The sequence below is a fragment of the Pongo pygmaeus genome, chromosome 2 (genome assembly GCF_028885625.2).
Source record: "Pongo pygmaeus isolate AG05252 chromosome 2, NHGRI_mPonPyg2-v2.0_pri, whole genome shotgun sequence".
Taxonomy (NCBI): domain Eukaryota; kingdom Metazoa; phylum Chordata; class Mammalia; order Primates; family Hominidae; genus Pongo; species Pongo pygmaeus.
The window spans coordinates 104,302,949-104,326,895 of NC_085930.1; the positions used below are offsets into that span (position 1 = coordinate 104,302,949).

A 23,947-nucleotide genomic window follows, 5' to 3' on the forward strand; every position below is an offset into this window, starting at 1 on the left:
AGACCATCCTGGCTAACATGGTGAATCCCTGTCTCTACTAAAAATATGAAAAATTAGCTGGGCGTGGTGGCACGTGCCTGTAGTCCCAGCTACTCTTGAGGCTGAGGCAGGAGAATTACTTGAACCCAGGAGGCAGAGGTTGCAGTGAGCTGAGATCATGCCACTGCACCCTAACCTGGGTGACAGAGCGAGACTCTGTCTCAAAACAAAAAAAAAGAAAAAAAGAAAAATTAGCCAGGCATGGTGGCGGGTGCCTTTAGTCCCAGCTACTCGGGAGAATGGTTTGAACCTGGGAGGTGGAGGTTGCTGTGAGCCGAGATTATGCCACTGCACTCCAGCCTGGGCAACAGAGTGAGACTCCACCTCAAAAAAAAAAAAAAAAAAATATATATATATATAGATAGATAGATAGATAAATATTCATAATGAACAATTTTTATTGTGGAATCTGGAAGCCCTTTGTAAATTGGAGTGTTTTTTTTTTTTTTTTTTTTGAGACGGAGTCTCACTCTGTCACCCAGGCTGGAGTGCAGTGGCGTGATCTCGGCTCACTGCAACCTCCGCCCTCTGGGTTCAAGCAATTCTCCTGCCTCAGTCTCCTGAGTAGCTGGGATTACAGGCACACACCACCACATCCAGCTAATTTTTGTATTTTTAGTAGAGATGGGGTTTCACCATGTTGGCGAGGCTGCTCTCAAACTCCTGACCTTGTGATCCACCCACCTTGGCCTCCCAAAGTGCTGGGATTACAGGTGTGAGCCACCACGCCCAGCCTGGGGTTTTTCTTTTTTATCCTCTTCTCCCTCCAATTATAGAAGAAATACCAATTCCTCATAAAATGTTCATGGATAAAGACAAAAGTCTGCTCTGTATAACGACCAGTGACAGAATTTTGGAATTTCATACCTATTTCTTTCTGTAAATAATTTTCTTATTTCTGAAAAGTACATGGAAATCATGTAAAACCATCATTTCTGGGGCAAAGAGCAGTGACTTATGTGTTCTTTTCCTTTTTTAGATCCTGAGAGTCAGACCTTGAAAGAACACTTAATTGATGAATTGGACTACGTATTGGTCCCCACCGAGGCCTGGAATAAACTACTAAACTGGTACGGCTGTGTAGAAGGCCAGCAACCCATCGTCAGAAAAGTGAGTTATGTGAATTGTCCCACCTGCTGGTCACTGTCTGCAGGTGCTTTCTGTTGGACATTGACTAGTGTTTGCTAGGAAAATGAATATACCTCAGTGGTTGAATAGTGGTGCTTGAGGCCTTGTTTCTGGATCTCTTTTTTTTTTTTTTTGAGATGGAGTCTTGCTCTTGTTGCCCAGGCTGGAGTGCAACGGCATGATCTCGGCTCACTGCAGCCTCTGCCTCCCAGGTTCAAGTGATTCTCCTGCCTCAGCCTCCTGAGTAGCTGGGATTACAGGTGCCTGCCACTATGCCTGGCCAATTTTTGTATTTTTAGTAGAGATGGGGTTTCGCCATGTTGGCCAGTCTGGTCTCAAACTTCTGACCTTGTGATCCGCCCGACTCAGCCCCCCAAAGTGGCGAGATCACAGGCGTGAGCCACCAAACCCGGCTTGTTTCTGGTTCTCTTTAGGAAACTGTGGTTGTGAGCGAAGTTGCTCACCCAGGATATTATCATGAGTGGCCTCTAAACATCAGAGCTGCCCTGTGGCTTGGAATGTGCCCAGCAGTGCTGTGAGAACACTTTCTGGAAAATTCTATGAGAGAAAGTTCACTGGGGCCATATGGACATATAGTTAATGTCCTGCATCTTGTTTATCTTAAAAAACCTTTATGATACTGCTTTTCCCTCTATGCTTAAGAGTCCTTGAGCCAGGCGCAGTGGCTCACACCTGTAATCCCAGCACTTTGGGAGGCTGAGGTGGGCGGATCACGAGGTCAGGAGATCAAGACCATCTTGGCCAACATGGTGAAACCTCATCTCTACTAAAAATACAAAAATTAACTGGGCGTGGTGGCACATGCCTGTAGTCCCAGCTACTCGGGAGGCTGAGGCAGGAGAATTGCTTGAACCCAGGAGACGGAGGTTGCAGTAAGCCAAGATCACCCCACTGTACTCCAGCCTGGCAACAGAGCGAGACTCGGTTGCAAAAAAAAAAAAAAAAGAGTCTTTGATCAGGCCGTGCATGGTGGCTCACGCCTGTAATCCCAGCACTTTGGGAGGCCGAGGCAGGCGGATCACGAGGTCAAGAGATCGAGACCATCCTGGCCAACATGATGAAATCCCATCTTTACTAAAAATACAAAAATTAGCTGGGAGTGGTGGTAGGCCCCTGTAGTCCCAGCTACTCGGGAGGCTGAGGCAGGAGAATCTCTTGAACCCAGGAGGTGCAGGTTGTAGTGAGCTGAGATCGCACCACTGCACTCCAGGCTGCTGACAGAGGAAGACTCCATCTCAAAAACAAAAAACAAAAAACAGTGAAGAATAGGCTTCTCTCTAATATCATCAAGATGCTCTTGGTCTTAGTGGGTAGAAAAAATATATATATATATTTTTTTGCGGGGTACAGAGTCTCGCTCTGTCGCCCAGGCTGGAGTGCAGTGGAGCGATCTTGGCTCACTGCAGCCTCCACCTCCCGGGTTCAAGTGATTCCCCTGTCTCAGCCTCCTGAGTAGTTGGGATTACAGGCACATGCCACCATGCCCGGCTAATTTTTGTATTTTTCGTAGAAATGGGGTTTCACCATGTTGGTCAGGCTGGTCTCAAATTCCTGACCTCAAATGATCCACCCACCTCGGCCTCCCAGAGTGTTGAGATTACAGGCATGAGCCACCACACCTGGCCAGAAAAAATATTTTTAAACTCTTTGTCCAGGCACTGGTAGCTTTAAAAATCTGTTCTTTTGATCCCTTGATCAGTAAAGGAAATGAATTATCATGAGTTTTCTGCTTTTTGCTTCTGATAAGATATGCTACATCCAAGACTGCCCAGCTGCAAAACCGCTATGCCCTCACCCCTGCCTCTTGTTCATAGGTCGTGGAGCATGGCCTGTTTGTCAAGCACTGCAAAGTCGAGGTGTATTTGCTGGAACTGAAGCTCTGCGAGAACAGTGACCCCACCAATGTGCTGAGTTGCCATTTCAGCAAGGCAGACACCATTGGTGAGAGGCTGGGCTGGGGTCCCTCGTATGTGGTGAGAGAGTGTAGGACATTGTGGCTGATGGGAGGGAAGAAGGCATTATTTTATATGCCCTCTTCAGATTTGTTACCCAAATCATCTCGAGCTGTAGTTGCCAGTCCTGACCTGGGAGCCCATTCCTCCAGGAATTCTTATGGAGAGAACACTGGGCCTGCTCCTTGCCCATTTGTCTATGATAATGAAGATAAGGAAATGTAGATCCAAAGAAGTTTAAAAATAACTTATTTAAAAATCTCAGCAAGGTTTACAGTGAGCTATGATCCCACCACTGCACTGCAGCCTGGGCATCAGAGCAAGATCCTGTCTTAAAAAAAAACAAATCGCAGCCAGAAAATGGCAGAGCTAGCTTTTGAAGCCATATCTGAGTTAACTCCAAAGATAAGCTTTCTCACTTTCTATGTTGCTTTTGCGCTATAAATGAGAGACACACGTTAGAGAAGAAGCATAGGGAGACTTTCCAGGCATATGAGTGCAAGAGGCCACCCATGGGAGATGATTGATTTTAAGAGTTATCAGGGGGTTGATCCAGAGCACCTGTGAGCATCTGACAAGAAAGAGGATGAGCATTAGTTTTCCATGGCTGTCTTTAGCCTTGCATGTGGACAAAGCCCCAAGTGATATTTCTGCCTGTTCCTAGCAACCATCGAGAAAGAGATGCGGAAGCTGTTCAACATCCCTGCGGAGCGTGAAACACGGCTCTGGAACAAATACATGAGCAACACCTACGAGCAGTTGAGCAAGCTAGACAACACTGTCCAGGATGCTGGGCTATACCAGGGTCAGGTAGGAGGGCCCAGGCCATTCCCCAGCAGGTAGCTCTGCGCAGGGTGTGTGGCCAGATACTTTCTGCTTCTAAGCATGTTGGAAGTGCGGTGGTTTGAACTCTCCTCATTTGGTTTCCCCTTTCACTCAGGTGCTGGTAATTGAGCCTCAAAATGAAGATGGCACATGGCCCAGGCAGACCTTGCAGTCAAAGTAAGTGAATTTTTTTCTCCCTTGTCGTAGGCTCACATGTGCAAAAGAGACAGTCTTTCCTAAGGCAGTACTTGTACTAAGAAAAATTGATCTGATTCAGATGAACAACCCCTATTTTGTGTATCCAGAGTTCATGCTTCTGGATGAAGACCCTGGCTTTTGGTAGCAGGGCAGCATCTAAGGGAAGCCTGTCAGGATATCTCAGCAAGGTGGCGAGCCTCTCCTCGTGGAGAATGAGAAAAGGAGGAAGGGATCTGAGGGATCAAGTCTAAGGTTGCTGCTCTACCAAGAGGTTGCTTTGTTTTTGTCATGCTTTTATTTTCTCCACCTGTAGTTAGAGGCCTTGATGGATAAGAGGAAGGCTAAGGCATGGGGTTTTATATGACTTAAAAGTAATAGTTGAGGCCTGAGCATGGTAGCTCATGCCTGTAATCTCAGCACTTTGAGAGGCCATGGGAGGTGGCTCACCTGAGGCCAGGAGTTCGAGACCAGCCTGGCCAACATGGTAAAACCCTGTCTCTACTAAAAATACAAAAATTAGCCAGGCATGGTGGCAGGTACCTGTAATCTCAGCTACTCCGGAGGCTGAGGCTCGAGAGTCGCTTGAATCCAGGAAGTGAAGGTTGCAGTGAGCTGAGATCGCACCATTATACTCCAGCCTAGGTGACAGTGCAAGACTCTGACCCAAAAAAAAAACAGAAAAAGGTGATAGCTTGATTCCACCTGTTTCTGCCCAGTGGCCTGTCACTCATTGTTGCCCTGGGAGCTTGCTGGGTGCATTGTTCAGCTACAAAACTTGGACTAAAGACACATCTGTCTCAAGAGATGTTCATGTGGTAAGTGGAACTGTGCATGTTCTTAGAAAGGGAGATAAAGAAGTGATGAATTTTCCTTATGGTATAAGTTTTGGAAATTATATCTGTGTTCCAGTAGTTATGGGAACAATGTTGCGCTCTGTCCTTTTCCCTCTGTCAGGCCTTGGACTGTGACCATTACACAGTAGTGGGCTCCTAGGTCATTTGAGAACCATAAAAACTATGAGTTCTTAAGAGAAGAACTGTTAGACCCACTGAAGTCCAGTCATGGACTCCAGTTTAAGAAACCCTGGTTGCCAGTTATTGACAAGATGAATAAAATAGCTGTGGTAGGCATAGCTGTGCTCATCTTCACCCTGAGATACCCATATCCTAATTCCCAGAATCTGTTTCAGAATCTGACATTATGTCAGGTGACATGGCAAAAGGGACTTTGCAGATGGGATTAAGCACAATGGTGAGTGCCTGTAGTCCCAGCTACCTGACAGGCTGAGGTGGGAGCATTGCTTGAGTCCAGGAGTTTGAGGCTGCAGTGAGCTATGATTCCGCCATTGCACTCCAGCCTGGGTGACAGCAAGACCCCATCTCCATTTTTTTTTTTTTTTTTTTTTTTAAAAAAGGCCAGGCGCAGTGGCTCACGCCTGTAATCCCAGCACTTTGGGAGGCCGAGGTGGGCGGATCACCTGAGGTTGGGAGTTTGAGACCAGCCTGATCAACATGGAGAAACCTCGTGTCTACTAAAAATGCAAAATTAGCCGGGCATGGTAGTGCATATCTGTAATTTCAGCTACTCGGGAGGCTGAGGCAGGAGGGAGGCTGAGGCAGGAGAATCGCTTGAACCCGGGAGGCGGAGGTTGCAGGGAGCTGAGATTGCACCATTGCACTCCAGCCTGGGGAACAAGAGCGAAACTCCATCTCAAAGAAAAAAAAAAAAAGAATGTCTGTTCACTAGTGAGTGGAGACAAGCCATAAGCCACACAGTGAGAGAAGAGATTTGTAATCCATGTCTGACAAGTTGTGTCCAGAATTTTTTTTTTCTTTTTTTTTTCCCTGTGATGGAGTCTTACTCTGTTGCCAAGGCTGGAGTGCAAGGTGCGATCTCAGCTCACTGCAACCCCCACCTCCCGGGTTCAAGTGACTGATGCCTCAGCCTCCCGAGCAGCTGGGACTACAAGCGCCCACCACCATGCCCAGCTAATTTTTGTATTTTTAGGTTTTACCACGTTGGCCAGGCTGGTCTTGAACTCCTGGCCTGTAGTTATCTGCCTGCCTCAGCCTCCCAAAGTGCTGGGATTACAGGCGTGAGCCACCACACCTGGTCGTATATCCAGAGTTGCAAAGAAACTCCTACTAGTCAATACGAAAAAGTCAGGCAACACTAGTGGAAAAAAGAGGCAAAAATGTAGAATTATATGCACATTCTGCTACTCAACAAGCCTGTTGTTAGGCGTATAACCAATAGAAATATATCCCATGTTCTCTTAAATACATATTTCAGGATGTTTGTGCTAGCACTGCTTGTCATAGTTACAGACTGGAGCTAACCCAAATGTCCACCAAAAGTAAGTGGATAAACTGCAGTAAGTGTAAGCACACAATGAAATTCTGTACAGCTTTGCACAACAGTGATGAGTCTAATGAGAAATGATGAATGAGAGAAGGTGGACACAAAGCAGGGCATAATGATTCTGTTGACATAAAACTTTATAACAGGCAAAATTAACCTTGGGGATTCATGGTCAGGACTGGTTAGTGTTGGGAAGAATTGCGACTGAATCGTGAGGACACCTAGGGGTCTGGGGGTGTCCTGTTTCTTGGTTAGGGTACTGGTTACATGGATGTATCACTTGGTACAAATTTCTTGATTTTATACACTCAGGGGTTTTGTTTTTTTGTTTTTTTAATAGATGGAGTCTTGCTCTGTAGCCCAGGCTGGAGTGCAGTAGCATGATCTCGGCTCATTGTAACCTCCGCCTCCTGGGTTCAAGCAATTCTTGTGCCTCAGCCTCCCGAGTAGCTGGGATTACAGGTGCATGCCACCCATGCACAGCCAATTTTTGTATTTTTAGTAGAGACGGGGTTTCACCATGTTGGCCAGGCTGGTCTCGAACTTCTAGCCTCAAGTGATCTGCCTGCCTTGGCCTCCCAAAGTGCTGGGATTACAGGCGTGAGCCACCGCGCCCGGCCAAAAAAAATCAATAATAGGCCAGGTGCGGTGGCTGGCCAACATGCTGAAACCCCATCTCTTAAAAAATAGAAGAAAATTAGCCAGGTGCAGTGGCACATGCCTGTAATCGTAGCTACTGGGGAGGCTGAGGCATGAGAATGGTGGTGGGGATTGCAGTGAGCCTAGATCGTGCCACTGCACTCCCACTTGGGCGATAAGAGTGAGACTCTGTCTCAGGAAAAAAAAAAAGGTACAATAATAATCAAGGTTTAAGAAAGCAACTAATATCTATAATATTCCAGAGATAAATTCTGGGTAATTCCAACATAGGTGAGGGGGCAGGAATTAGTATAGAGCAGAAAGAGATGAGAATGTCCAGAACTACTATTCTTGGGGATGAGAAAGGTGAACAATTGTAAGTTTATGTAATTTATGGGGAAAAATAAAAATAGAGATCCTAATAAGTTAATGGAACAACTAATAGAAACGGAAAATTGAATGTATAACTTTGAAACATGCTATGTCAGTTAGGAAAGGCTTGCTGGCACGTAAGAAAAATCTGCAAATTAGCGTATTAAGCAAGATGGAGGCTTACATCTTTCTGAAAAGAATTTCTGACGTAGGCAGTCAATCCATTGCTGACATAGCAGCTCCATGGCAATATTAAGCCCAGCTGACCTACTCCTTCCTTTTTAGGACATTTCTCAGATATCATACATCAAACCTTCCTTTATATCTCATTGGCTAATCATATGACAATACCTGGCTTTCAGGAAGGCTGGGATGTACTGTATAGCAGGACTGCATCATGTCCAGCTGAAAACTGGGGTTCTCAAACTAAGGAAGGAGGGGAAAATAGCTATCAGGAGGCGACTAGCAAACTGCCACACCTGCAAATAGAAAATTAATGGAAGGCAAGAATGAAGGGGGGGAAAAAAACTAAGAAGTATGGTAGTTAGAAAACATGTTAGAACATGTGGAAAAAGAGGAAAAAAGAAGAAAACCTGAAATAAGGAGGTTGAATTAAATTCAGTTAAGTCTAATAACAGCATTAGAATCACTGTAGATAAGTTAAATTTACCAAACTAAAGACAAACTCTCAGATCAGACTTTAAAAGACAAACCACACCAGGGATACAGTGGTGTGTGCCTATAGTCCCAGCTACTCAGAAGGCTGAGGGAGGAAGCTTGCTTGAGCCCAGGAGTTCGAAGTTACCGTGAGCCATGATTGCATCATTGCACTCCAGCCTGGGCAACAGAGTGAGACCGTCTCTTTTTCTTTTTCTTTTTTTTTTTAATTTGAGACGGAGTTTCACTCTTGTTGCCCAGGCTGGAGTGCAATGGCGCGATCTTAGCTCACCGCAACCTCTGCCTCGCAGGTTCGTGCAATTCTCCTGCCTCAGCCTCCCGAGTAGCTGGGATTACTGGCAGGAGCCACCACGCCCGGCTAATTTTGTATTTTTAGTAGAGACAGGTTTTCTCCATGTTGGTCAGGCTGGAGACCCTGTCTCTTGGGAAAAAAGAGTCAGGCATGGTGGCTCATACCTGTAATCCCAGCATTTTGGAAAGCTGAGATGGGAGGATTGCTTGAGGATAGGAGTTTGAGACCAGCCTGGTCAACATAGCAAGACTCCTGTCTCTACAAACATTTTTTAAAAAATTAGCTGGGCATGGTAGCTTGTGCCTGCAGTTCCAGCTACTTGGGAGGCTGAGGTGGGAGGATCCCTTGAGCACAGGAGTTTGAGGCTGCAGTGAGCTAATTGTGCACTGCACTGCAGCCTGGGTGACAGAGCAAGAGCTTGTCTCAAAACACAAGAAAACAAAACAAGGCTGGGTGCAGTGGCTCATGGCCTGTAATCCCACATTGGGAGGCGGAAGTGGGTGGATCACTTGAGGTCAGGAGTTCAAGACCAGCCTGGCGAACATAGTGGAGACCCCATATCTACTAAAAATACAAAAAATTAGCCAGGAGTGGTGGCGTGCACCTGTAATCCCACCTACTTGGGAGGCTGAGGCAGGAGAATCGCTTGAACTCAGGAGGTGGAGGTTGTAGTGAGCTGAGATGGCACCATTGCACTCCAGCCTGCGTGACAGTGCGAGACTCCACCTCGGAAAAACAAACAAACAAAAACATGTTTAGTAATACATTGTGTGTCAAAGACACAGAGAAGTTGAAATTGAGGGAATGGAAATAGTGGCTCACGCCTGTAATCCCAGCACTTTGGGAGGCAGAGGCAGGCAGATCACGAGGTCAAGAGATCAAGACCATCCTGGGCCAACATGGTGAAACCCCGTCTCTACTAAAAATACAAAAAAATTAGCTGGGTGCGATGGCATGCTCCTGTAGTCCCAGCTACTCGGGAGGCTGAGGCAGGAGAATCTCTTGAACCCGGGAGGCGGAGGTTGCGGTCAGCTGAGATCACGCCACTGCACTCCAGCCTGGGCGACAGAGCAAGACTCTGTCTCAAAAAATAAGAAAACATACATCAAGGGAATATGTCATCGAAGGAAGGTCACTAGTTGGCTTAATAACTTTTTTAAAACCTACCAATAGAGTCAGTTTTATATATTTCTTTTTTTTTTTTTTTGAGACAAAGTCTTGCTCTGTCGCCTAAGCAGGAGTGCAGTGGCGCGATCCCTCCCAAGGTGGTGGAATTACAGGTGTGAGCCACCATGCCTGGCCAATGTATTTCTATTTATTTATTTATCCCTCAACAGTCCTCCGTCCAATTTTATATATTTCTTGGCAGAGGATAGTAAATGTTTCCATGGATGGATTCCTTGGTGGTGGTGGTGGTTGTTTGTTTTTTTTTTTTTGAGGTGGAGTCTTGCTCCATTGCCCAGGCTGGAGTGCAGTGGCACGATCTGCAACCTCTGCCTCTCAGGTTCAAGCGATTCTCCTGCCTCAGCCTCCCGAGTAGCTGGGATTGCAGGTTCGTGCCATCACGCCCAGCTAATTTTTTGTATTTTCAGTAGAGACGGGATTTCACCACATTGGCCAGGCTGGTCTCGAACTCCTGACCTCAGGTGATCCACCCACCTTGGCGTCCAGAGTGCTGGGATTATAGGTGTGAGCCAGCACACCTGGCCGGTTGTTTATATTTAAGTGTCTTTTTTTCACTAATGAGGACCACCTTGTAAATTCTGGGCATTTTCAGAGTTTTCTCTTCCATGCGAATTGCTCCAGCTAACTTAATATTAGTTTCTCAGGGGTTTCTGTAGACCTGGCTTTGTCTCTTTCCATCTGTTTCTCTCTTTCCCTTTAACGTCACTTGCCTGAGGTATATAAGGCCCTTTAAGGTTGCCAGCCCAGAGCTAGAAGAGATTGGTGTCCCTGAAGTTAAGAAAGCCACCTTTGCCTACGGATGGTGTTCACAGTGTTGGTGTGGAGTCACAGCTTGACTTTTGGGAAGGCAGCAAGTATTCTGACTGTTAAGAGTTTATTGTGGCTGGGCACTGGTGGCTCATGCCTGTAATCCCAGCAGTTTGAGAGGCTGACGTGGGAAGATTGCTTGAGCCCAGGAGTTTGAGACCATCCTAGGCAACATAATGTGATCCTGTCTCTTAAAAAAATAAAATTAGGTCGGGCACGGTGGCTCATGCCTATAATCCCAGCACTTTGGGAGGCTGAGGCGGGCGGATCACCTAAGGTCAGGAGTTCAAGACCAGTCTGGCCAACATAGTGAAACCCTGTGTCTACTAAAAATGCAAAAATTAGCTAGGCGTGGTGGCGTGTGCCTGTAATTCCAGCTACCTGGGAGCCTGAGGCAAGAGAATCGCTTAAACCCAGGAGGCAGAGGTTACAGTGAGCTGAGACTTCACCATTGCATTCCAGCCTGGGCAACAAGAGTGAAACTCCATCTCAGGCTGGGCGCAGTGGCTCATGCCTGTAATCCCAGCACTTTGGGAGGCCGAGGCGGGCACATCACGAGGTCAGGAGATTGAGACCATCCTGGCTAACACAGTGAAAGCCCGTCTCTACTAAAAATACAAAAAATTAGCCGGGCATGGTGGTAGGCGCCTGTAGTCCCAGCTACTGGGGAGGCTGAGGCAGGAGAATGGTGTGAACCTGGGAGGCGGAGCTTGCAGTGAGCTGAGATCACGCCACTGCACTGCAGCCTGGGCAACAGGCGAGACTCTTGTCTCAAAAAACAAACAAACAAACAAAAAACAAAACAAAACAAAAAAAGAGTGAAACTCCATCTCAAAAAAAAAAAATAGGGGGCCCCAGGAGATGTTGACCCAGCAGGCCGTGGCGCTGCAGAACTATGACAACAAGCTGGTCAGATGCATAGAGGAGCTATGCCAGAAGCAGGAGGAGCTGTGCTGGCAGATCCAGCAGGAGGACGAGAAACAGCGGCTGCAGAATGAGGTGAGGCAGCTGACAGAGAAGCTGGCCTGCGTCAACGAGAAGCTGGCCCGCGTCAATGAGAACCTGGCACGCAAGATTGCCTCTCGCAGTAAGTTCTACCAGACCATTGTGGAGACGGAGGCCACCGACCTCAAGATGCTGGAGAGCTCCCAGAATTTGCTCAGTGTCCTGAAGAGGGAAGCTGGGAACCTGACCAAGGCTACAGCCTCAGACCAGAAAAGTAGCAGTGGCAGGGACAGCTGACCAGACCGTGGACAGGGCCTGCCTTTGTGCGCCCCTCAACTCAGCCCCAGCAAGTCTGTCCACAGAGCATCTTCTTCATAGCAGCAGCTGCCTTCTTTCACTGTCTCAGGTGCTAAGAGGGGCAGCTGCCAACCTCCACTGGCATCAGTGACAAGCCCGGGACACAGCCTGTGGGTCCTGGCTTCCTGCTCACACAGGCTATGGGGATGGTGGGCTCTAGGTCAGCTCTGCAAGGGGCCTGTCTCTGCGGCACCCACACTCCTGGGCTGCCAGGGAGGCCCTGGTTGTAGTCTGAGCACCATGGGGGTCCCCTCAGTCAGCAGAGGACCAGGGCAGGGGGCAGGGGTTCTCCTTCATCCCAGAACCCAAACCTTGGGGCTCACCCCTGTGGCCTGTGACTGTCAATAAAGATTATCTTTGTAAAAATAAATAAATGATTGAATGAATGAATGAAAAATAAATTAACCGGGCTTGGTGGCTCACGCCTATAATTCTAGCGCTTTGGGAGGCTCAGGCGGGCAGATCACTTGAGGCCAGGAGTTCGAGACTAGCCTGGCCAACATGGTAAAACGCTGTCTCTACTAAAAATAAAAAAAATAGCCAGGCATGGTGGCATGCACCTGTAATTCCAGCTACTCGGGAGGCTGAGGCATGAGAATTGCTTGAACTGGGGAGGCTGAGGCATGAGAATTGCTTGAACTGGGGAGGCTGAGGCATGAGAATTGCTTGAACTGGGGAGGCTGAGGCGTGAGAATTGCTTGAACTGGGGAAGTGAGGTCTGCAGTGAGCTGAGATTGGACCACTGCACTCCAGCCTGGGTGACAGAGTGAGACACTCTCAAAATAAATAAATAAAGTTAAATTAAAAGAGTTTATCATTATCTTAATTATAATTCCGGGTACCAGACTCTGGATACTTGAGGTCAGTCTTTTTTTTTTTTTTTTTTTAGATGAAGTCTCGCTCTTGTTTCCCAGGCTGGAGTGCAATGGCGCGATCTTGGCTCACTGCAACCTCCACCTCCTGGGTTCAAGTGATTCTCCTGCCTCAGCCTCTGAGTAGATGGAATTACAGGCATGTGCCACCATGCCTGGCTAATTTTGTATCTTTAGTAGAGATGGGGTTCCTCTGTGTTGGTCAGACTGGTCTCGGACTCCCAACCTCAGGTGATCCGCCCACCTCGGCCTCCCAAAGTGCTGAGATTACAGGCGTGAGCCACCGCGCCCAACCTAGTCTTAAAGGATAGACTTATCCTCAGAGCAGCATTCAGTCTGGAGAACATCTGAGAAGCAAGTGGAGTGCAGTAGATTAAGGAGGGCAGGGATGGGCTCTGCCTGGTTTGTCCAGAGACTCACTTTGAGCCTGGGCACAGGGATGTTACAGGGCTCCACCATGGTTTCAGGCGCACGTTTGAGTTGTAATTGATAATCATGTGACATGCCTGGGGAGCAGGACTTACCAGTAGAAAAGTGCCTGGGAGTCCAGAGGCTTGACTACAGTGTCTCTTAGGAGGAGAGGTATCCTTGTTTGGAGGCATGGTGTCTGTTTTCAGAGTGTGGCATGAGACCCAGTCACAAATCAGAGTGAGATCTTGCTTACCTAATATATATGCCTGAGATTCAGACATTTCCCCTGGCTGCCTGTTTTCCAGCCTGTAATGCCCAGGGTGTGTTCCACAGTTGCCGGAAGGTCTGGAGACAAGTCCCTGCCCTAATGCTCAGCATTTCCCAGATTGTAGTAAATTTTCTGAAGAGAAGTTTTGCTTCTGACTTGTCTGTCAAAGATAGAGTATTTTTTAATAGATAGGGTCTTGCTTTGTTGCCCAGACTGGAATGCAATGGCATGATCATAGTTCACTGCAACCTCAAACTCCTGGGATCAAGGGATCCTCTTGGCTTAGCCTCCTGAGTAGCTAGGACTGCAGGCACGTGCTGCTATGCCTGGCTTTTTCTGTTTTGTAGAGACAAGTTCAGCCTCCCAAAGTGCTGGGATTGTAAGCGTGAGCCACTGCACCCAGCCTAAGGATAGAGTTTTTTTGTTTTTTTGTTTTTTAATCTTACTGTGTAAATTTTAAAGCATACAAAAAGTATCCTTATATGCCCTTAATTTGATTGAATTTACTGTGAAAACTACTGGCAGTATTTTCTAGAACATTTTAAACATCAAATAAAATTTTTCTTTAATTTCTATCACCTGGAAATGTTGTCTCTTTAAGAAATTGACAGGTCTTGGATATCTCAAATGATTTGTATGGATTTTTGCCCTTTTTAAAAATAAATAAATAAATAAATAGAGACAGGGTCTTGCTATGTTGACCAGGTTGATCTTGAACTCTTGGCCTCAAGCAGTCCTCCCACCTTGGCCTCCCAAAGTGCTAAGATTACAGGCATGAGCCACCAGGCCCGGCCGATTTTTGCCCTTTTAAGCTCAAGAAAATAGATAAGTTATCAATGAATAGTTACCGAAAAGAGGAGTGCCATGCTCTATATCTTGAGGTTCTGTGCATCAGAACTTGAATTTCACTATTCTGTCTTACCTGCCCTCAGTGCTGAGATGACTGAGTCTGCCATTGCATATCAGACCAGCCTTGGGCAGCAGACTTTCTTTATGCATAAGAGGCTAGGAAATCACATTGGACATCTCACTAGACAGGATTGAACGCATGCATGCTTAAGTCTCCCATGTGGTGAATGAGAGTACCCTTGGCTGTGGTGAATCTCACTTAGTGCAGCTGCTTGAGTTCTTGGACTCCTTTGCAGCATGAGGATGAAGCTGTGTGAACCAAATCCTCTTTAGGATTAGAGAAGGGTACATTTCCTTATGAGAAGGTGAGAGACTGAGGAGCCCTCATTCTCCCTTACTGTGACCGCATTGTGGAGCAAACCTCAGTTCAGGTACCTGCTTAGACCCTATATAATTTCCTGATGTGCCCACTGCTGGTATACAAGATCATACTTGTTTTTGCTGCCACGTATTTCTTCTCACAGGGAAGCCAAGTTGAGATCAGATCCCATGAGGGTGAACACCGTGTGGGAACAGTACATCTTCTTAGTCATTTTCTGTATTCTAAAAATAACCCAGTATTCTATAAGGGAAATCCCAGTTTTATATTTGAAACAATGGAGGAGGATTCACTTTCTTCTTTGGTTGAGTGCAGTGGCTCATGTATGTAATCCCAGCCCTTTGGGAGGCTGAGGCAGGAGGATTGCTTGAGTCCAGGAGTTTGAGACCAGCCTGGGCAACATAAGGAGACTGTTGCTATGGATTACCAAAAAAAAAAAAGGTAAAAATTAAAAAAATTTAAAATAAGATTTACTTTCTTCCTTATGTCCTTATATAGATTCTAGCAGATTGATGAAATTGATAGCAATTTAAAATTTGGACAATTAGCCCTTGAATTAATTTGAAAGTAGAAATCTAAAATAAGAGCCTGAAAAATATTAAAACATGAGTTTGAAACAGAGAGGTTACACTGGCAAATTTGAAGAAACAAAATACTCCATTGAAACCAAATTGCCATTTTTCTGTTCTCATGTCCTTATAGCCAGCTATTTAATTTGCATCCAGCCTTTTTGGGGAAAGTCATCTCGTATTGCCATTTTTCTTTTTTTTTTTGAGATGGAGTTTTGCTCTTGTTGCCCAGGCTGGAGTGCAATGGCACGATCTCGGCCCACTACAACCTCCGCCTCCTGGGTTCAAGCAGTTCTCCTGCCTCAGCCTCCCAAGTAGCTGAGATTACAGGCATGCGCCACTAGGCCTGGCTAATTTTTTGTATTTTTAGTAGAGACGGGGTTCCACCATGTTGGTAAGGCTAGACTCGAACTCCTGACCTCAAGTGATCCACCCACCTTAGCCTCCCAAAGAGGTGGGATTATAGGCGTGAGCTACCTCGCCTGGACTTATTGCCATTTTTCTTTGCCTTTCACTGATAATTTTTAAAATTCAGGGAAGCAGGCCAGACGCGGTGGTTCATGCCTATAATCCCAGAACTTTGGGAGGCCAAGGCAGGCAGATCACAAGGTCAAGAGGTCGAGACCATTCTGGCCAACATGGTGAAACCCTATCTCTACTAAAAATACAAAAAAATTAGCTGGGTGTGGTGGCACGCGCCTGTAGTCCCAGCTACTTGGGAGGCTGAGGCAGGAGAATTGTTTGAACCTGGGAGGTGGAGGTTGCAGTGAGCCAAGATTGTTCCACTGCACTCCAGCCTGGTGAGAGAATGAGACTCCGTCTCAAAAAAAAAAGAAAAAAAATTCAGGGAAGTTTATGATTTGTAAATCAAACCAGGATGCTTGAAGATGAACCTTGTGGGTTTTTTTTTGTTTTTTTTTAAGAGACGGAGTCTCGCTCTATCACCCAGGCTGGAGTGCAGTGGCGCGATCTCAGCTCACTGTAACCTCTGCCTCCCGGGTTCACGCAATTCTCCTGCCCCTCAGCCTCCCCAGTAGCTGGGACTACAGGCACATGCTGCCATGCCTGGCTAATTTCTTTATTTTCTTTTTTTTTTGAGGCAGAGTTTCTCTCTTGTTGCCGAGGCTGGAGTGCAATGGCGCGATCTTGGCTCACTGCAACTTCTGCCTCCCGGGTTCAAGCAATTCTCCTGCCTCAGCCTCCCGAGTAGCGCCATCACATCTGGCTAATTTTTTTTTTTTTTTTTTTTTTGAGATGGAGTCTTACTCTGTCACCAAGCTGGAGTGCAGTGGTGCAGTCTCGGCTCACTCCCGGGTTCAAGTGATTCTTCTGCCTCAGCCTCCCGAGTGGCTGGGATGACAGGCACCTGCCACCACGTCCAGATAATTTTTGTATTTTTAGTAGAGATGTGGTTTCACAGTGTCTTGAACTCCTGACCTCATGGCCAGGCTGGTCTTGAATTCCTGACCTCGTGATCCTGACCTCATGATCTGCCAGCCTCGGCCTCCCAAAGTGCTGGGATTACAAGGGTGAGCCACCTCACCCGGCCTAATTTTGTATTTTTAGTAGTGACGGGGTTTTTCCATGTTGGTCAGGCTGGTCTCAAACTCCTGACCTCAGGTGATCCGTCTGCCTCGGCGTCCCAAAGTGCTGAGATTACAGGCGTGAGCAACCACGCCCGACCTGGCTAATTTGTTTTGCATTTTAGTAGAGACAGGGTTTCACTGTGTTGCCCAGGCTGGTCTTGAACTCCTGAGCTTAGGCAATCTGCCTGCCTCGGCCTCCCAAAGTGCTAGGATTACAGGCATGAGCCATTGCGCCTGGTCAGCCTTGTGGTTTTTCACACTGAAAGGATATGTGGTGGTGTGGACTGATGTGACAGGAAGACCAGTTAATTTGTGGACTCTCACTTAAATAAAGTTTACCTTGAAGTAGTATGAATACAGGCTTTTTGTAATTTATTTTAACTTAATATGAAGAATATTTATTCCTTGAGAAGCAACCTAAGGCATTAAATAGGGCTTGCTCTTTGCAAAAAGTCAGTAGCATTGTTTCTGCTTCTCTCTCCCAGATCAAGCACTGCGCCTAGCAGAAATTTTACTACCTCTCCAAAATCATCGGCAAGTCCCTATTCCTCAGTGTCTGCCTCTCTCATTGCAAATGGTGATAGCACTAGCACCTGTGGGATGCACAGTTCCGGTGTCAGCAGGGGGTAAGAGCAGGTCCTTTCACTCTGCTTCCTTTCCCGCGGTCCTTTCCCAGGCTGTATCTTGAGAGCTCATCTGCCGCTACACTAAGCATAGTGGGGTTAGAGTTCCTCATGGGAACATGCTACATGTAGTTTCTCACTCCATTTCATACCTACAGTAAAGTGTGCTGCCAAGTTCTGATCTGTGTTGCTTGTCCTCCTGTGAGCTGGTGTTTTCCCCACAGCCTACATCACAGGTAGTCTCGGAGGGTGGGGGGTCACTGCATTTGTTTATGAAGGGATGGGCTGGCACATGTGGCAGAATAGTTGTGAAGGGACAGTGCTCAGCTGTCACGGATGGCTGTGATCCTTTCTCCAGGCATTTCAGGCACACCTGCCACGTGGCATAGATGTGGGGAAGAGGGCAAATGAGGTGAGGAAGTGTGCATGAACTTTCAGGGCCAGTCAAGCCTGGGTGTGGCCTGGTGGGTGGTAGCAGATGCAAGGTCTTAATAACTAAAATGGTGTTCCCTAAAGTCACCTGGCAAAATTAGCATTTGCCAAAGCCTAACGGAGGAAAATTCAAATAGTGTTTCTTTCCTTAAGGATGTGCTTACCAGCTGCTAGTATGTCAAGTAAAGGGTGGGGCAGGTCTGGAGGGCAGGGGTGGGGGTAGAGGGAATTTGCATCATGGGCTTACTACCACACAAGTTCTAGAGGCCCCAATAGGAGCCTCAAAAAGCATCTTGAGGGCATGTGTTATGCACTTGCTTTTATTGCTGATGTGTGTTGTGTTTTCCAGTGGATCTGGCTTTTCTGCTTCGTATAATTGTCAGGAGCCACCATCCTCTCATATACAACCTGGGCTCTGTGGACTTGGAAACCTGGGAAACACCTGCTTCATGAACTCTGCTTTACAGGTAGAGAGAACTTCCATTCAAATAACACAGCATCTTGAGGTTTGGGTGTAAGTGGCTGCAAAGGTACTGGGTGGATCCTTTCCCAGGAGTCCCTGCCTACCCCTTGTTAGTGCTTCAGTAGTCTCTCCTAGGGCATCTCCCACTAGGTGGTATAGAATGGTTTCATCAGTGTTTGTGGACCCCAGATGTCTTTGTAGTCAGCTCTGTGTTTGGTTTTATAGTAAGATTATTTTGAATTTTATTGACTGTTGAGGTATGATCTCTGTAGAAAATATTGGAGTGCATCCCTGATTGGTCTCTGATGGGATGAGGAAAAGTTACAGCAGGTGATGCCAAGCTCAATTATGCCTTGCTGAAGGCTGACTACCTTTTCACTAAAAATAGCCGTCCCAGCCTGGCGCAGTGGCTCACGCCTGTAATCCCAGCACTTGGGAGGCCGAGGTGGGTGGATCACGAGGTCAGGAGTTCAAGACCAGCCTGGCCAATGTAGTGAAACCCCCCCCATCTCTACTAATGATACAAAAATTAGCTGGGTGTGGTGGCATGCGTCTGTAGTCCCAGCTACTCAGGAGGCTGAGGCAGGAGAATCACTTGAACCTGGGAGGCGGAGGTTGCAGTGAGCTGAGATCACGCCACTGTACTCTAGCCTGGGCGACAGAGTGAGACTCTGTCTCAAGAAAAAAAAAAAAAAAAAAAAAAGATAAAAAAAAGTCCGGGTGCAGCATGGTGGCTCACGCCTGTAATCCCAGTACTTTGGGAGGCTAAGGTGGGTGGATAACCTGAGGTCAGGAGTTCGAGACCAGCCTAGCCAACATGGCAAAACCCCATCTCTACTAAAAATACAAAAATTAGCCAGGTGTGGTGGCACATGCCTGTAATCCCAGCTTCTCAGGAGGCTGAGGCAGGAGAATCGCTTGAACCAGGAGGCGGAGGTTGCAGTGAGCCGAGATTGCGCCATTGTATTCCAGCCTGGGCAACAAGAGTGAAACTCCGTTTCAAAAAAAAAAAAAAAAAAAAATAGATGTCCCGCCCCATGCTCCTTACTAGAGAAAATCCAAAATCCCCTCTTTGAAACTTGCTTATTGGCCAGGCGCAGTGGCTCACACCTGTAATCACAACCCTGTGGGAGGCTGAGGGAGTAGTATTGCTTGAGGCCAGGAGTTTGAGGCCAGCCTGAGCATCATAGCGAGACCCTGTCTCAAAATGGAAAAGAAAATAAACCTTGTTTATGAATTCATCAAATATTTATTGGGCATATATTATGTGACAGCACTGTAATAGTCATGGGCTGCAAGGAGTTAAAGTCCAGCTTCAAAGTTAGGAGGGCACAGTCCCCAAGACTGCCCTCATTTCCGAAACCAACTGCAAGTGTGCAGGTTTCCAAGACCACCCTTAGTTTTGGTAATTTGTTTAGAAGGAGTCACGGAATTTACTTAAAGTTATTATACTCATGATGATGGTTTATTGTAGTGAGAGGATGTAGACTAAAATCAGCCAAGGGAAGAGGCATATAGGGCAGAGGTCAGGAGGATCAAAATGTAGAGCTTCTGTTGTTTTCTACCTATGGAGTCAGTACATGGTACTTTCCTTTTTTTTTTTTTTTTTTTTTTTTTTGGTACAGCATCTCTTTCCTCTTTCTGTTGCCCAGGCTGGAGTGCAGTGGCGCAATCTTGACTCACTGCAACCTCCGCCTCCCAGGTTTAAGCAATTCTCATGCCTCAGCCTCCTGAGTAGCTGGGATTACAGGCACACGCCACCACGCCTGGTTAATTTTTGTATTTTTAGTAGAGACAGGATTTCACCATGTTGGCTAACCAGGCTGGTCTCAAACTCCCGACCTCAGGTGATCCACCCACCTCAGCCTCCCAAAGTGGTGGGATTACAGGCGTGAGCCACCGTGCCTGGCCAGAACATGGTGTTTTCCTGGCATTGATGTGTAATGATGCATATGGAGAGCTGCAAACTATGGAAGCTCACGTGAGCTTCAGTGTCCAGAATTTTTACTGGGGCTTCATTATATAAATATGATTGACTGGCAGGGTGTCGTGGCTCATGCCTGTAATCCCAGCAGTTTGGGAGGCCAAGGCGGGCGGATCATGAGGTCAAGAGTTTGACAACAACTTGGCCAACATAGTGAAACCCCGTCTCTACTAAAAATACAAAAAATTAGCTGGGCATGGTGGCGGGTGTCTGTAATCCCAGCTACTTGGGAGGCTGAGGCAGGAGAATCTCTTGATCCCGGGAGGCGGAGGTTGCAGTGAGCTGATATGATGCCACTACACTCCAGCCTGGGTGACAGTGCGAGACTGTCTCAAAAAAATATATAATAAAGTATAAATATGATTGACTAATTACCTATGTGAACTGATACCATGGGACCCAAAGCCCCCACCCTAAGTCACATTTTTGGTTTTTCTGGAGTGGCTAGCCCTTCTCACCCTAAGACTAGACTGTACAGTTCTGATCAGCCTCTTCTCCACCTCCAAAATTGTATTGTTAGATTATCCAGTATGACCCAAGGCCCACCAGGCAAACAGACAGTCCTATCAGGCATAACATTCCAGGGGCAAATAGATTACCTCCCAGAAGCCAGGGGCAAAGCTAGACCTTCTGTTTGAGCAAAGCAAAATTCATTTTTTTTTTTTTTTTTTCTTAGAGACAGGATCTCTCTCTGATGCCCAGGCTAGTGTATAGTGGCATGATCATAGCTCACTGTAACCTTGAACTCCTGGGCTCAAGTGATCCTCCCACCTCTGCCTCCCAAATAGCTGGGACTACAAGTGTGTACCATCAGGCCTTGCTAATTGTTTTTTCTTTTTGTTTTGCATGTGTGTTTTTTGTTTGTTTGTTTGTTTGTTTGTTTGTTTGTTTTGTGGAAACGTGGTCTCACTTATGATGCCCAGGCTGGTCTCAAACTCCTGGCCTTAAGCAGTCTTCCTACCTTGGCCTCCCAAAGTGCTGGGATTACAGATCTGAGCCACTGCACTTGGCCCAATATTCTTTACATAGGTACTCAGTGGTAAGCAAACCAGCAATCGTTTTTGTCCTCATAAAATTGATAATCTGGCTGGGCACAGTGGCTCACACCTGTATCCCAGTGATTTGGGAGGTCCAAATGGGAGGATCACTTGAGCCCAGGAGTTTGAGACCAAGCCTAGCTAACATAAGCAAGACCCTATCTCTAAAAATTAAAGAAAAAATTTTTTAAAGACTTACATTTTCACTTTTTTTTTTTTTTGAGACATAGTCTTGCTCTCTTGCCCAGTCTGAAGTGCAGTGGTGCAGTCTTGGCTCACAGCAACCTCTGCCTCCCGGGTAGCTGGGATTACAGGCATGTGCCACTATGCCCAGCTAATTTTTTGTATTTTTAGTAGAATGGGGTTTCACCATGTTGGCCAGGAAGGTCTTGAACTCCTGGCCTCAAGTGATCCACCCTCCTTAGCCTTCCAGAGTGCTGGGATTACAGGTATGAACTACCACACCTGGCCTACAGTCTAACTTGGAATTTTTTTGTAGTGTGAGCGAAAACATAAAACATTTGTTAAAAGATTAGATAACCCTTGGGTTTTGAAATTATTTTCCGGCCGGGCGTGGTGGCTCCCAGCACTTTGGGAGGCCGAGGCAGGTGGATCACCTGAGGTTGGGAGTTCCAGACCAGCCTGACCAACATAGAGAAACCCCATCTCTACTAAAAATACAAAATTAGCTGGGCATGGTGGCGCATGCCTGTAATCCCAGCTACTCAGGAGGCTGAGGCAGGAGAATCGCTTGAACCCAGGAGGTGGAGGTTGTGGTGAGCTGAGATTGCGCCACTGCACTCCAGCCTGGGCAAAAAGAGCGAAACTCTGTCTCAAACAAACAAACAAAAAAAATTATTTTCCTCTTGTGGTGAGGTGGAAGTAGCCTAGTACTGAAGAAGAGGTGTGATTTGGCTTTTCATGGGCAAGTTTTTCCAAGTCTTTGTACCCTCAATTTTCCTCAGCTATTGAGTGAGGATAATGATGAGTTTTATAGTTCTAAATGTAAATATTAGGGCAAAAAGGGTTAAAATTTCATGATTTAAGCTTCCATCTCATGATGCTAGGAAAAAGAACCCATAGGAAGTAGAAGGAGAGAAATAATAGTGTTAAGAACAGAAACTAATGAAAAAGGCTGGGCGCGGTGGCTCACTTCTGTAACCCCAGCACTTTGGGAGGCCGAGGTGAGCGGATCATCTGAGGTCAGGAGTTTGAGACCAGCCTGGCCAACATGGTGAAACCCCATCTCTACTAAAAATACAAACATTAGCTGGGTGTGGTGGCCGGCACCTGTGATGTCAGCTACTCAGGAGGCTGAGGCAGGAGAATTGCTTGAACTCAGGAGACAGAGGATGTAGTGAGCCAAGATCGCGCCATTGCACTCCAGCCTGGACAACAAGAGCGAAACTGTCTCAAACAAACAAACAAACAAAAAACCTTTTTCATTAAATAAGAATTATTCAATTATTCAGCTTTTTTCCTAAGGTAGTTTTTTTCAGAGACAAAGTCTTAGCCAATGCATATGCGGTCCTCTGAGACCATGTCCCTCAGAGATTAGCTGCAAGAGGTCCACCAGCTTGGCCTCCTTGAGGCTGTGCTTTACTGTCGTGAGCCTTTAGAGAATCTCCTGAGTGCCTCATTTTGTTGGCATTGTCCCTCAGTGACCCTTTAGAACTTGATTTATCTTGTATCTCTGGTACTGTCTAGAAGGTGTGTAAAGCCCTTATCATGTTCTGTTTCAGTGCTTGAGCAACACTGCACCACTGACTGACTACTTTCTCAAAGATGAGTATGAAGCCGAAATCAACAGAGACAACCCTCTGGGGATGAAAGGGGAAATTGCAGAAGCCTATGCCGAACTCATTAAGCAGATGTGGTCTGGAAGGGACGCCCATGTGGCACCTCGCATGTTCAAAGTAGGTAGACATATATATATGGGTTGGGTATCCCTGTATATAGATGCCTGGGACCAGAAATGTTTCGGGACTTCAGGTTTTTTAGGGTTTTTTTTTTTTTTTACAGTATTTACATTATGCTTACTAGTTCAGCATCCCCATTCCAAAATCTAAAATGTTTCAATGAGCATTTCCTTTGAATATCATGTCAGTGTTAGAAAGTTTATGGATCTTTAAGCATTTGGATTTCAGATTTTCGGATAAGGGATACTCTCCTGTACTTCCTTTTTCCCACTTTGGGGAGAGTGGTTTAGTGTTGTTATGAGGCATTCCTTTCGTTGCATTTTGGGATTAAGATGGGATCTGGGCCACGCTCTGTGGCTCACGCCTGTAATACCAGCACTTTGGGAGGCCGAGGCGGGTGGATCACGAGGTCAAGAGATTGAGACCATCCTGGCCAACATGGTGAAGCCCCATCTCTACTAAAAATACAAAAAGTAGCTGGGCGTGGTGGCACGCGCCTGTAGTCCCAGCTACTTGGGAGGCTGAGGCAGGAGAATCACTTGAACCCGGGAGGTGGAGGTTGCAGTGAGCCGAGATCGCGCCACTGCACTCCAGCCTGGTGACAGAGCGAGACTCTGTCTCCAAAAAAAAAAAAAAGATGTGATCTCATGACCGGTCGCGATGGCTCATGCCTGTAATCTCAGCACTTTGGGAGGCCAAGGTGGGCAGATCACCTGAGGTCAGGAGTTCAAGACCAGCCTGGCCAACATGGTGAAA

General features: G+C 46.7%; 1 protein-coding gene across 6 annotated transcripts in view; it reads left to right on the forward strand.

Annotated features, from left to right (window-relative positions):
* Positions 1-23,947, forward strand: part of USP4 (ubiquitin specific peptidase 4) — a 68,334-nt gene that overhangs the window by 14,366 nt on the left and 30,021 nt on the right. For 3 of the 6 annotated variants that reach the window (XM_054481657.2, XM_063661136.1, XM_054481659.2), the window contains 7 exons: positions 1,019-1,149; positions 3,003-3,129; positions 3,805-3,950; positions 4,081-4,142; positions 17,219-17,359; positions 18,138-18,255; positions 23,015-23,188. In XM_054481657.2, coding sequence (XP_054337632.1) covers positions 1,019-1,149; positions 3,003-3,129; positions 3,805-3,950; positions 4,081-4,142; positions 17,219-17,359; positions 18,138-18,255; positions 23,015-23,188 — 899 coding nt within the window. Of the gene's footprint in view, positions 1-1,018; positions 1,150-3,002; positions 3,130-3,804; positions 3,951-4,080; positions 4,143-11,345; positions 12,174-17,218; positions 17,360-18,137; positions 18,256-23,014; positions 23,189-23,947 lie in introns of those variants that run through there. The other 3 variants (XM_054481658.2, XM_063661137.1, XM_054481660.2) reach the window with 2 other exon arrangements.